Below are 14,386 nucleotides of genomic sequence, written 5' to 3'. Positions count from 1 at the left end.
TAACACCATATGCCTTGGCACTAAGTCATAGTAGGATATTTAATTTCATGTTCTCTCTTGCAAAGAAAAATTCAAATTAGTGAACACTATTGCAAAAAAAATTCCTACGTTTTAAAAAGTTGGAGATAACTCTTATGAATAGTGTTTAGACAATTATACATACCCTTTAAAATATATTTTTACTTATTTGCCCTTATTAATGTTAATTTTTTCTCACTCTTGGTGTGTAAGCATTTATACCCCTAAAAATAATAATGTTTACATATTTTCCTATAGTAATGTTTTCAACAATTAGAGCTCCCTGAACATAGCTAATTATGGTGCACGTATCGCGTACGTTAGCCACCCCAATATTAATAAAAGATTGAGTCCGGGGAAAAACACTTGTTTTGGTTATAAAAAGTGGTAAAGAAAAGATAGTGAATTTAAAACTTTATTCAGAATTAACGAATTTGAAAAAACATAAGTTATAAAAATTAAAAATTAAGGCCTTGTTATCTTCTTCTTCTTAAAAAAATTCAGTAATATTCAATAAAAATAATTTGACTTTAGTAAAAATATTTTTAGTTCAGTAAAAATAATAATAATTATAAATCAACAACTTTAAGCAAATATAATAGAGAATAAATAAAATTAAGTATTATTTTGTAAAAAATAAGTTTAATTTAGCAAAAATAAGATGAAGAGATCACATCTTAATAATGGATAATGAGTGAAGAGATATATACTACCCCATTCCATACAATTGACGCGCCCAAAATTGTAATTTTTGTTTGTCTACTAAACTTAAATGTATTTTTACTAAGAGTGAGGGATAACTCAAGTATGGTTAGAGCTCCTCTCTCAATTTCAAGAGATTTTGGAATTAATTTTCATTAACTGTCCTTGTGGCTCTCTATACACCAAATAAAAAAAAAAATCTACTGATTTTCATTATATTTGTTCAAAATTACCGATTCTTTTTACTGAATATTTTGTATAATATGAAATGCGGAATATTAATTATTTTTTTTTTTGAAGAAACGGAATATTAAAATTTGGTTAAGAGAAACAAAGCATTAATTGTTGTCATTAGCACTGTCAAAACGGTTTGACAGTTCGGTTTCGGTTCGGTTTGAAATCGGTTCGGTAGTTGATCGGGTCGGTTTGGAATCGGTTTAATTGTCTCATGGGTCGGTTTTGGTTCGGTTTAAATAGTTTTCGGTTCGATTCGGTTTCGGTTTATTCTTAAGCGGTTTTAATTCGGTTTGGGTTGTAAACAGTTCGGGTAGTAAACGGTTCGGTGCAGGCGGGTTGCAGTTTGTTAACGGTGCGGTGTAAACGGTTTTTATCCCGGTTCAAACAGTTTCGGGTTGGAAACGGTTTCGGGTTAGAAACAGTTCGGTTCTTTTTTGGTTCAGTTTATAACTGGTTCGGATCTTTATCGGTTCAGTTTTTAACTGGTTCAGTTCTTTTTCGGTTCAGTTTATTACTAGTTCGGTTCTTCGATGGTTTAACCACTTTAACGTTATTCATATCGGTTCCATTTCAAGTTTACTAAATTACGGTTCGGGTCGGTTTTCGGTTTCAAAAAATAAATTGTTTATCGAGTTGTTTGGATTCGGGCAGTTAAATGATTTTGGCTTGAAATTTGATAGTACTTGCTAACCTTTTGCGTTCACAAGTGTTATATAAAGTCGGCAAGTCGCGAATCATTTCATATTTAGGCATCATATTATAAACAAATTCTCATTGATTTTATAAATACATATTATGTTCTATTTCAAGTTTAGTCATACTGATTTCACTAGTTTATTACGAAGTTGATTATAAGAGTTAGTGTATTAATGTATTATTGTTTTACAATTAGGTTATTATATGCTTCTTATTTAATCATTTATATACTACGCATAGTATCATAATCATGATTTGATGAGTTCTTGACTTCTTATGAAATGGAAATTTGCAATTTGGTAATTCGATACTTGATTAGTCAACAAGACTGATAATTATGACTCGTTTATCATTATTTATTTTCATGAAATTATGAAGATATTACAAAGTGCTTTGATTTGTATAATGAAAGAAAACACTAATAACTAATTAACATGGTAATATTGATTAGTTCAATCGATCATATGTACACATTATTAACACATGGCATCTAACCATCTCATAGTTAAATATTCGTATCATCGTTATTCGTATGTATTACTACAAAGTTATAGACTCATTAGTGATCTTTTTAAATTTATCTATTTATACATTTTATTAATATAACGTTTTTATAATTTTTACGTGTATGAAAATAAAGATATACTAGTAATTGTTTTAATACGTGTCTTGGGCACTGATTCCGATCAAATGGGGCAAAAAAATACTAAAGAATTGAAGGAATAATATTTTTGTAGATGAATGTACAACACACGGATCACCACTCTCAACCATAGATTAAAAAATCAATGGTTAGATTCTTTCTCCCACAATACACACGGATCACCACTCTCAACCATAGATTAAAAAAATCAATGGTTAGATTCTTTCTCCCACAACACACACGGATCACCAATCTGAACCATAGATTGAAAAATCAATGGTTAGATTTACATGAAACCCTTTCACTCTCACTCTCACTCTCACTCTCACTTTACCACTATTAGATTGACATATTACGATCTAAAAATTTCTTACAATGTTTTCAATTGCTCATTTATTTTGATCCATGGTTTCGCATTTCGAATTGTGAGGCTCGTAATGTGTGGAGCAGCGGAGAAGAGCAAGAAAGATTCAGTAAAACTCGAAGAGCAGCAATTTTTGGTTGATTATTGGATGCTAAAATGGTAAGGGAGGAGAAAAAAATGGAAAAACAAACGGAATCTTCGCCGCCGATGTGTATCACTGTGAGATCTATGAGTTTTCCGTTCTTCGACCATTGAATTAGCAAGTGTTTGACTTTCTCCTCACGGTGCATCTATGAGTTCTCCGTTCTTCCGACCATTGAATTAGCACTACTTCTTCAGTTATCTTCCATTGAAGCATTTTTTAGAGGAACAAGAGCAAGGAAAAATTTACCAGTTAGTTATTTTTATTACTTAGATTATTTTGTTATTTGGTTTTCAATTTTAGATCTATTTGTTCTATTAATTACTCCTCTCACCTCAGATTTCATTGTAATTGTTTGTAAAAAGTTTATTTGTTTAATTTTATTTTTGTTAGATTTGTTTATATTTTTTGTAAGAATTTTTAGTATAATTAATTTTTGTAGGGATAATTGTCTTATTTGAACTTGTAAATCTGGGTTTGTAATAATATAAGTTTTTTGTACTTTGTATTTTAATTTTAATTGATTATTACTGTTAGAATTTCATACCAATGTTGGGTGGGTGGAGGAGATGGCGGTATAGAGGCAGTAGTGTGGCTAATAGTTTAAGGCAGGGCCTGAGGCTTGTTTTGCTCTTGTTTGTGAACACTGATTATCCTTAAGACCTTAATGAATGATTTGCCTTGCTATTTTTTAAAAATATATTTTAAGATTTCTAATATTTAATCCATTTAATTATATTCCCGTCAAAAAAAAAAAACCCATTTAATTATATAAAAAAGTTTGTAAACGGTTCGATTTAGAAGCGGTTTGGTTCATAAACGGTTCGGTTTATAATCAGTTCGGTTTTTAAATGGTTCGGTGCAAACGGGTAGCAGTTTGCTAACGATCCGGTGTAAACGGTTTTTTTGCCAGTTTAAACGGTTTCGGGTTAGATACAGTTCGGTTCTTTTTCGGTTCGGTTTTCTTTCAGTTCGGTTTATATTTGGTTCGGTTTGTTAACGTGTTCGGTTCTTATACGGTTTAACATTACTCGGGTCGATTCGGTTTCGGGTTCACTAAAATACGGTTCGGGTCGGTTTTCGGTTTCAAAAAAATCGGTTTTTAATCGGTTCGGTTCTCATTTGGGTCGGTCGGTTTCGGACAGTTAAACGGTTTCGGTTTGAAATTTGACAGCACTAGTTGTCATGCATGATTTATCAAGGTGTAACACGAACAAACAAAGTGAGTAATAACTTTTAAAAACAGAAAAATGTAACACATTCCATTTTTTTGAGAACACACTCCATAAACATAAAACGTGACTTGGGAAACCTCATCGGCCAAGTCGCACACAAGAAACAAGTTACTTTCAAATTTTTAACAAAAAAGGAAATTAATTAAATGAATTAAAAATTAAACACAAAACGACATTATTAAATAAATTAAAGAAAAAGCAAAAATAAATAGAAATAATAATAATTAAAAAAATAATAAAAAGGTGAGTGTCGTTTTCCTCCTTTCAACACAATCCCATCCTTATATTCATCAGCACACTCACTTCTTCTTTCTCTCACCTCTTTCCTTGTCATTCTTCCCATCTTTTCCTGATTTTCGATTCTTCCTTCTTCTTCAATTCAATCTTCTACATTATATTTTAAATAATCAAAAAATTTAAAATAGTTTTCGAATTCCTGTTTTTCTCTCTCCTCTTTCGAAATTCATTCAGTGGTCGGTCAATTTGTTCTTGTTTTTTTTTTTTTTTATTAAAAAAGAATAAAAATCAATTGTTAATCGTTTTGACTTTGAGTTTTTTTTTTTTTTTTTTTTTTTTTGATATAATCTAGGGTTTTGATTTGGGTATTTTGTTGGTTTAATTGGGTTTTTAATCCGATCTTTAATCGTTTCGGTTTTGAGCCGATTCGATTCTGGGGTTTGGGTAGATCGGAGGGGGTGATTCGAAAGGTTGAATTTGTGGGTTTCGGAAGGATTGATTCTAGGGTTTTGTAGAAGTTTTGATTAGGGTTAGAGTTTTGAATTTGGGGTTTTCTTTTTTGGTTTGGGAATTTTGGTGTCCAGATTTTGGGGGGAAAAACGGAGGTTTTAGTTTGAAAAAGAAGCAGAAAAAAACAATGTTAGGTGCGGGGTTACAGTTTAATCGGAGTCGTAACGATGATCGGTTCTACATTCCGGCGAAAGGCCGAAAGAATTTTAATCAAAATCATAAGAACCCTCATCTTCAAAGAACTCAAAGTGATGTTGTTAATGGTGGATTAGCAGGAGGAAGTCAATGCAGAGAGAAGTCTGTGATTACAGGAAGTAGGGAACCCGAAAACCGGGTTGAACAGACCCCGGTGCCAGCCGCCTTGCCGGCTTTTGAACCCGCGGCGTTGCCTTTGAGTAATGTAGAACGTTTTCTTGAGTCCATTACTCCTTCTGTTAATGCTCAGTATCTCTCCAAGGTTGTTCCAGGAAAAAAAAACTTTATCATTTTATGTGATTGTTAATATTTATTGATTAAATGTGTGTTTTTTTGCTGATGAAAATGGTGGGTTTTTGCAGACTACTGTGAGAGGGTGGAGGACTTGTGATGTGGAATACCAGCCTTACTTCATGCTGAGTGACTTGTGGGAGTCATTCAAGGAATGGAGTGCTTATGGTGCTGGAGTTCCTTTGGTTTTGAATGGCAGTGATTCTGTTGTTCAGTACTATGTACCTTCCTTGTCTGCCATCCAAATTTATGTTAAGTCGAGGAGGTATAATACTTTGATTACTCTCTGTTCCGTTTGTTTGTTGTCTTTGTTGTTCAATATCTTATGTTTTGCTCATTGATGTTTGTATATAATTGTCGTTTCGAGATCATGCATTTGGCTTGTTTTTTATAGCAACTTTGAAATTCATGGATTCCATTATATTAATGTGGTAGTGGAATATGAATCTTTGGTTGTTAGCTGTGATTTGGATAATGGTTCATGTGCTTTTCTTTCCACTATTGCTTGAGAGTAGTTATATGTGTATTATGTTAGTTTATTTAAATCGCCTTTTCTTGTATGTTTGTCGGGGTGTATGGTTTGTTTGTCGTGTATGTTATGTAATGTTTCATTGTCGGGGTATGTTATGTAATGTTTCATTGTCGGGGTGTATGGTTTGTTTGTCGTGTTCACAATCATTAAGCACGAGTTACCCCTTTTATTTTTTTTTTCTGTTATATTAGTTTTTATCAAAATGTCTTTATGTAAGTTTAAAATGGCCCCCCATTTTGAAATTTCTGGATCTACCACTGATTCAGATTAAACGTCTTTGAGGGATACATCATTCTTGATTACGGAATTCTTGGACTTATCATTTTTCCCTTCATGTTTCTAGTCTCTTAGTCAATACATGAAAGATTAGTACACCGTAGTGATAAAGGGCGAAAGATTCTGATCAGTTTCAGATTTGTGTAATCTAAAAATTAATGTGTAATTTGATTATAGGTAGCAATTTGGTTAAGGCGCTTGTTCTGCTGCTCACAAATGGTACTCTTCTTAAAGGGATGGGGATAAATTTGCGCATCTTGTGTTGTTATCGTTTTCTTCATCTTGTGGGTTTAAGAAGGATTGATTCTAGGGTTTTGTAGAAGTTTTGATTAGGGTTAGAGTTTTGAATTTGAGGTTTTGTATGTTATGTAATGTTTCATTGTCGGGGTGTATGGTTTGTTTGTCATGTTCACAATCATTAAGCACGGGTTACCCCTTTAATTTTGTTTGATTTTTTCATTTTATTTCTGTTATATAAGTTTTTATCAAAATGTCTTTTGTGACAAATCTTAAAATCCTGGACTCTGTAGCTAGTCTCTTTATTCCCTAATCTGTACTCTAAGAAATATTAAAGTATTTCTGTAGTGCACATACGGTATGTTTTTGGTAAACTAGGGCCTAAGTAAAGAATTGACAGGGTTGCTTCATTCTAAATTACTTTATGTGTAGGGTCCATGCTAGTTCCTTTCTTCTGTAGTTCTGTTATGCTCTTTAGTAAAATACTAAAATGTGTTTTAAGCTTTAATGATTGCTTGAGTTTTGTTTCTAGTAGCCTAGATTACACTCTATCTCCTTCGTGTTACATCAAGCTTTTGTTCTTGAAATTCTTGTAATGTACCCTTAGACTTAACCCTGTGATAAGCCTGGTGGTTGAAGAGTGTATTATTACTGCTCCTAGACATTATATCTTCATTGGTGATAGTTGAAAGGTAGGAGCAGTAAACTCTATGCCTCTACTATGCCGTGCATGTTTATGTAGGCAGTATTGAGTTACTAGTGTCACGTGAAACAGGAACTTCAGGAAAATGTGAATAACTGTCAGGAAAATCTGGCAAAGACATTGGGTTTTGTCATAGTTTCTTTTACTTACCAATTAGAATGTATTCAGATTAAACATCTTTGAGGGATACATCATTCTTGATTACGGAATTCTTGGAAAATTGTCATTTTTCCCTTCATGTTTCTAGTCTCTTAGTCAATGCATGAAAGTTTAGTACACCGTAGTAATCTAAAAATAAATGTGTAATTTGATTATAGGAAGCAATTGGTTAAGGCTCTTGTTTTGCTGCTCACAAATGGTACTCTTCTTAATGGGATGGGGATTAATTTGCACATCTGGTGTTGTTATCGTTTTCTTCATGTAGTTTTCCTCTTTTACGCCCACGTGCATATATGAGGGCTTCAGGGGGAATCTGCCAGATTTAATGTGTGCTATATTAAATGATGGTTTTCCTCTTTTGCAAGCACGTGCATGCCGTTGTTTATCTGGTGAACTTTTATGCCTACTTGACCATTATGGTAAAGACAGAACTTGATTCTTATACAATTAATATCATTTTGGTGACGTAAACTCGAACTGAAACAAATGCTTGTCTTTCAAGTTCTCTGTGAAACACGTGTAGCTGCGTGGGAAATTCTAATCATTAATAACTTTTGCGCCTCTATTAATGTTAAAAATAATGGAGTAGTTATATCTGAAATTTCTTTTTTTGGCTTTTATCTATACGTTTATTTATTTATTAAAAAATTGTGTTTATTTATGACATATACTAAGGTGCTGTGCTACTGAAAAGTGAAAACACAAAATGGATTTTTTTTTCACACTTGTTTTGCATGTATCCATTGTTGAATCAAGGCTTGCTTGTTCCTTCCTCAAACCAACTCGTTGTGTTGTGCAAACTATGATTCTACTTATTAGATTACAATGATTTTGTAAGGAAGAGATGTTTACGTGTATGTTATTATATTGTTATTACTAGTCCCTCCCACCAATCAAATCGTTGTGTTGTGCAAACTCTTTTTATTAACTTTTTATAGCGTTTCTACTCGCATGTGTTTCCTTTTTTTTTTTTTTTTTTTGGATCCTCCCTGGCCCTCTTTTATAAAGTTTTTTCAAATGTTTTTTATTTTTATTATATCCTCCTTTTGGGTCTCACTGTGCACTTCCCTTTTTATTTTTGTTTTATTTTATTTTGTGTGTGTGTGTGTGTGTATTGCTGCGGGTTCCTTATTTCATTTTAGTTGCTCTACTGTGCTACTATTTTTCCTTATTTATGTTGACTTTGCACATGTTAGCTGCGTTTTTTAATGTCTTATTTTAATGAAAACTTTCCAGTAATGTCATTTTATTGATGAGGTAATACTAGCAGATGTGGAAATCGAAATATGTAATCTCGTCTTTTGCCATGATAACATGCTTATCTTGCTGCATTTACCATTGCATAAAGTTATAATTTTCTTTTCACTTCCAATTTATTTAAAGTTTTGATTTGTCTACTTATGCATAATCTATGATTCAATTTATGGGAAAAATGTACTGTACTTAGCTACACTTCCTTGGCCAATGTGCCTTTTAGCATACATTATGCACTCCACTTCTAATTTATACTACAAGGTAGTATATTTTTACTCTTTGCTTTTCTTTCTTTCTTTTTCTTCCTTTCTTTTGGCTATACATTTCTAATCTTTTAGGATTGCTAAGTGTTACTTTTTGTCTTGTTTTTGTGTCATCTACCTGTCAAATATTTTATATGTATTTTTTGGTGCTTCTCCCTTTTGACCTTAATGTAAATTTTTGTATAACCCATAGGTTGACGTAATAGATTTAAAAATGATTGGAATTATTTGTGTGACTGTGATGTTATGATTCTTTGTGGATCAGGCGCACTAGTGAGGACGGTGACGCAGACTGTTTAAGCAGGGACTCAAGTAGTGATGGAAGCAGTGATTCTGAGCGTGACAAGGGCTTAGCTTGCTCAAGGGGCCAACGGAGTCATTATAACCATCCTAGTGATGTTACTCTTAAAATGGACAGATTATTATTGAGAGATCAGCATACAGCGATGCAAGAGGGCTTTTCAAGTGATGAGGCTGAACCTGGGACTGCTCAAGGAAGGCTGTTGTTCGAGTTTTATGAACATGATCCACCCTTTTGTCGTGAACCTTTGGCTGATAAGGCTGGTGCTGTTTTACTTTTCTATCATTCAGTGGAGGATGCCTTGTATCTGTTCATTTATATTTTTTTTTTATTCCTCATACTAATTTTTTAAAATTGTGTTATTTGTTTCGATAGATATCTGATCTGGCATCGCGTTTCTCGGAGTTAAAGTCACTTCGTAGTTGTGACGTACTCTCCTCAAGTTGGTTTTCTGTGGCATGGTACTTACCGCTTCAGTCACCTTGTTCTTTCTTTGCTATATAAAATTGTTTTTAACTTACGTGGGCTTTTTTTTTAAAATTTTATTTTAGGTACCCAATCTATAGGATACCTATGGGACCGACACTGAAAGATTTAGAAGCTTGTTTCTTGACCTATCACTCTTTGTACACACCAATGGGAGGTAATGCATTATGTTACTTTTGGCTGACTGCAAGAGTTATTAGAATTATTTGAACGCTTTTTAAACTACCCCACCATTAATTACTCCTCTATTTTTTAAAGTTTAGTAATTTGTATGCTTTAATTATATAAGTTAGCCCACATGGCTACACTAATTGCCATACACGATTTCCCCTACAAAATGTGTTTAATGTAATTGGGTATATATTAGGAAACCAAGTGAAAGGTGGTTCTCTTCAGCTTAATGGCAGTATAAAAATCAAATTATCATTAGTATGTGCTAAATTTTGTAAACATGCAAATTAAAATCCAGGGCCCATTCAGTTGGACCGTTGGAATGAGTTTGAGTGGAATTAGAGCTCATTCCATCCATTTTATTGTTTGGTATGTCTTTTTAGCTATGGAACCTCATACCAAGAGGGTTCTAACTCTTCCCCATTCCCAAGAATTTCATACCCACCTCACCTCCTAAGATTCACAGTTCATAACATTAGTAAGATGTAGAAATCATTCCAACTATAAACACAACAACTTCAAACTAGTATGGGACTTTGAATCATTCCTCCCTAATACTTCCTCCGTTCTTTTAATATTGCACTTTGCACCACTTGCCTTTTAAGGAAATATCACAAATATTGCACCATTTCTATTCTAGGAAAAGAATTATTTGTGTTCACACTGCAAATACCAAATATATCCTTACTTTTCAACACTTGATTTTTTAGTTTATGTATATCATCACATGGGCAATCTTGTATTTTTACCTTTCTCTCTCATCCTTTATTCCATTACCAAAATACTTGTGTCCAACCCCTATGGTGCAATAAAAAAAGAAAGGAGGAAGTATGAGATTTCATACCAATCATACTAGTTTAACGAACCAATTGATCCCTTAGATTATTCTTTCATTTGGTCACTGGTAATTTAAACATATAGCACCCTTTTCATGCTGTTTTTGTTGGGCGGTATTCATATCTGCGGAATGCGGATATACATTTCTCCGCTCATTTACCCATTGTATAATTATATAACTTGCTGGGATTAGGTGTTTAGTATATTGAATCATTGAAATTTAATTCTTATCTATAAAATAGCTTAAACTTGAATAACATAATTATAGATCAATTTAATCTTGAATAACATGAAACATTTTTGTATGTAATTCAAATTATAAAATATCAAAACATATAATGATTTGTAAGAATGTATTTTCTTAATTTTTACCTTGTAAAGGATATACTTCCTATGTTTTTTCCCTCTTTTTTTAACTGTGTTTTTTAAGTTCTTCCCACTTGATTTATTAGAGGCAAACACATTATACTATCCTGCCCCATTTCTCCTCAATATTTCCACCCTTTCTTACACCCATGGCCCACCAACCCTGAAATGACTCGACCCATACCTATCCCGAATGACCTGATTGCTTGATCTAGTAACCACCAAGTAAGAACCATGTCACGAATTGGCAAAAAATCTAGCTAGTTTGAGTAATATTTATTCCAAAAGAGACTATTTAAGAAATGATCTTAAGAGTTCCATAGTACTTAAAAGGAAACCTTTTTGATGAAGCAAGTCTATCTACTGAATTAATACATTGATTCTATGTTCGACATGGTACGTGTCCAAGCATCCAACTTGGCTGTTTGGTGAAAAAAATCCTTAAAAGTGAAGTGCCCTAGTGTCATACCCATGCCTTAAGTATTGGGGGTCCAACAACGGGTACTTGAGGTGAAATGCAGAGTCTGAGTAACATAACATTAGTATCTTATTTATAGTTGAATAGGGATTTCAATTATACTCATAGAATTTATAGAACATGTGAGCTTTGATGCCATTATGGCCAAATTTGTGGGTGAAAAATAGGACAGTGGCTCAACTTATGTTGCCATTGTTATGTTTGTTCTGCAACTTATTTATCTATCTCCCTCAGTGTTTAGCTTGCTATCTTTTATTTTTCAGCGGCTGTGATTATTCTTCCCTTTGCTAATGCTTAATGGATCTTTATGGGCTAGTAACTGCGAGGATGCAATAAGCCGTTTCTTGCAGTGTCTGAAGGCTCTGAACTGAATCCAGTTTTTCTTTTGTGTCTCTGTGCAGGAGCTTCTGCTGCCCAAGCTCCAAATGTGATTTATCCCAGTGAGATTGATGGAATTCCAAGGATCTCTCTACCAGTCTTTGGACTTGCTTCATACAAATTCAGAGGGCCCTTGTGGATCTCAAACAGTGGGAGTGATCGTCAATTAGTGAACTCGCTCTCACAGGCAGCTGATAGCTGGTTGAGACAGCTTCAGGTCCATCACCCTGACTACCTGTTCTTCTGCCGTCATAGATAATGTTGATAAGTAGACTGTTACTGTACAATGCCTACCATTTTGGAGGAATGTCCAACCGTGGGTCTTCTCTGAAGGACATTGCCATCTGATCAAGGTGTCAGGTGGCTGCTGAGTTTAGAGTCTTTCTCTGACTTTTTCTAGTCATCTGTATATCAATGAGGTTAAAAATATCAAAAATTCAAAAAAAAAAAAAAAAAAAAAAAAAAAAAAAAAAGAAAAAAAAAAGGGAAAATAACCAAAAAAAAAAAAAGGTAAAAAGAAAACAAAAGGAAAAAGGAGTCAAAGGCGGTTTACTGCCAGTACAGGTGAAAGGTTTAGGTCTGGCTGGATTGGGATAGAAACAGGATAGGTTTAGTTAAGCTAAAGCATGGCTGAGGCAGACAAGGCTTGCAATCAGGAGGAGCAGGCTTAGAGTTTGATTTCATTGTTAACTTTTTTTTTTTTAAGATATCTGCATATGGGAAACAGGCTCTGGTTTTTACTATTTAAATCCCTTGCCCTAGTCAGTTACTTAAATTTAGCTGATCTAATGTTTAGTAGGGGATTTTGATATGTTGTAACAGGAGTATATGAGCTTTTGTGCGGACTTATTGTTGTCATATATATATATATATAAAGAGTAGTTTTATAGTGTAAAATAGATTGGAGTTGTTTAGCATCTCTGCTTCTGCTCTTCTAAGATATGATGCTAAACTGTTGGTTGTTTTTGGCGTCAGTTGCATATATATGAGCTGTCTGTTTATTTTTATCTTTTGCAAGGAGAAAGACCTTACTAGTTCTGTCAGCACGGCTACACAACTCTCTGTTTGAGAGTAGGGGAGATGTCAATGGAATCCCCATCTTCCAAGCACAGGTATTTGTTACTGAACTTTGTGGCCTGGTGAGTTCCCCACTAATCCACTATCTTCCCACGCTTGCTTGTTTGTATATGGGTGATTGGTATCGGTATAAAGTACTGGAAGTTTTGCTCCTTATGTGTTGGGTTTGATCAAATATCGAGGGTTAAATAGGTGAGGCTCGCAATGTAGGTTTTTATTTTGTCAAAGAAAAGAACCTGCTGATGTGATATATGAAGACATTAACGTCACAAAATACGGTACTTTTGTCAGAACTGATAGTGATACTAAATAGATTGTTAGCAATTCAGTAATCCTAAAAAGCTAATGATACTAGTCTTGTCGAAAACTGATATTGATACTAAACAGACTATTTACCAATCCAGTAAACCTGAAAAAACTAATGATACAATTAGCACAGACGAGTCACCAGATGAGGTTGTAGGCTTATAAGTTATAACTTTGTTCATATGGTTCAATTATGATTATGTCAAAGCCATAAAAGCTCATTTAACATAAGCAAAAGCAGTATGAATGAATTGTCGCAAATATCACAAAACTTGAAGCTATATACTAGTCAAGTTGTTAATATTATTCACTATACGCCTTAAATAATACTACGTATTTGATATCATTAAATCCACAACATTAGGCTGCAGAAGTGTAATACCATTTTATACTACAAAAATTTTGATATGTTAAACTCACATCAACTTTTTCTTAAGTCAATTAAAGAGATGAAGAAATAAAATTGAAAGGGTGAGTTATACAATTCAAGACAATCATCATATACGTTTGTAATTGTATATCCATAGGAGTCGCACCTTTCATGTATTTTTCTCATTTTGGGAGAAGTAATTCCTTATAAACCTCTTTAATAACTTCTTTATTCTTCTAAAAAATATTGTAATTTTCCTATGTAATTTTATGTCTAGAGGTGGCCGATTGTGCGGGCTGGGTATGTCGGGGTCGGGTTATGTGGGTTGTTGGTCGTGGGTTATGTTTGGGTAGGTTAGTGTGTGTTAGATGGGTATTGAGGCTGTGTCAGGACGGGTTATGCCGGTTTGCCAGATCAAGTGTACCGCTGAATTTTTGCTTATCAAGTTATGATGAACATAATTAGACAAGCATGATATCCAATTTGATATTTTAATTTAGTTTTAATTAATCATTCTAAGTTCAAATTCATTGGATCAATAGAGTGGGCCAAGTGGGTGGTCTAGGTGGTTTAGTTGGGTTGTGTGTTGTTGGCTAGTCCACTTTAATGGGTCGTGTGGGTTGGGTTCATGTGTTGGATGTGTAGTATCAGATTGAGTTGTGACAGCTTAAATTAGTTAGCTCGAATTCAGGCCAAACTTAGTAGATCCATCAGCTGTGTGGATTAGGATGTGATGTGATCAATCCGACGCACCGACGACCTCTATATGTCAGCCAAACGGCCAAAAAAAACATGTAAAAATTCATCAAAAAGGGAAGTGACATTTTTTTCTTCATTTGACTTGTCACCCCCTCAAGCCCAACTTCATGGTCACCATTGGAGCAACCTCAAAGTGAATAAAAGGGCAATACATATGGCATGT

General features: G+C 33.9%; 1 protein-coding gene across 1 annotated transcript; it reads left to right on the top strand.

Moving 5' to 3' along the window:
* The first annotated feature begins 4,359 nt into the window (after positions 1-4,359).
* Positions 4,360-12,716, top strand: LOC145562317 (uncharacterized). The gene is made up of 6 exons (XM_081622553.1): positions 4,360-5,241; positions 5,342-5,535; positions 8,960-9,254; positions 9,371-9,456; positions 9,547-9,638; positions 11,735-12,716. The coding sequence occupies exons 1-6, from the start codon at positions 4,912-4,914 to the stop codon at positions 11,968-11,970; spliced, it is 1,233 nt and encodes a 410-aa protein (XP_081478679.1). The 5' UTR covers positions 4,360-4,911; the 3' UTR covers positions 11,971-12,716.
* The last annotated feature ends 1,670 nt before the right edge of the window (positions 12,717-14,386 follow it).

The sequence above is a fragment of the Chenopodium album genome, chromosome 10, assembly GCF_948465745.1.
Source record: "Chenopodium album chromosome 10, dcCheAlbu1.1, whole genome shotgun sequence".
NCBI lineage: Eukaryota > Viridiplantae > Streptophyta > Magnoliopsida > Caryophyllales > Amaranthaceae > Chenopodium > Chenopodium album.
This window is presented reverse-complemented; position numbering and strand designations above follow the sequence as displayed.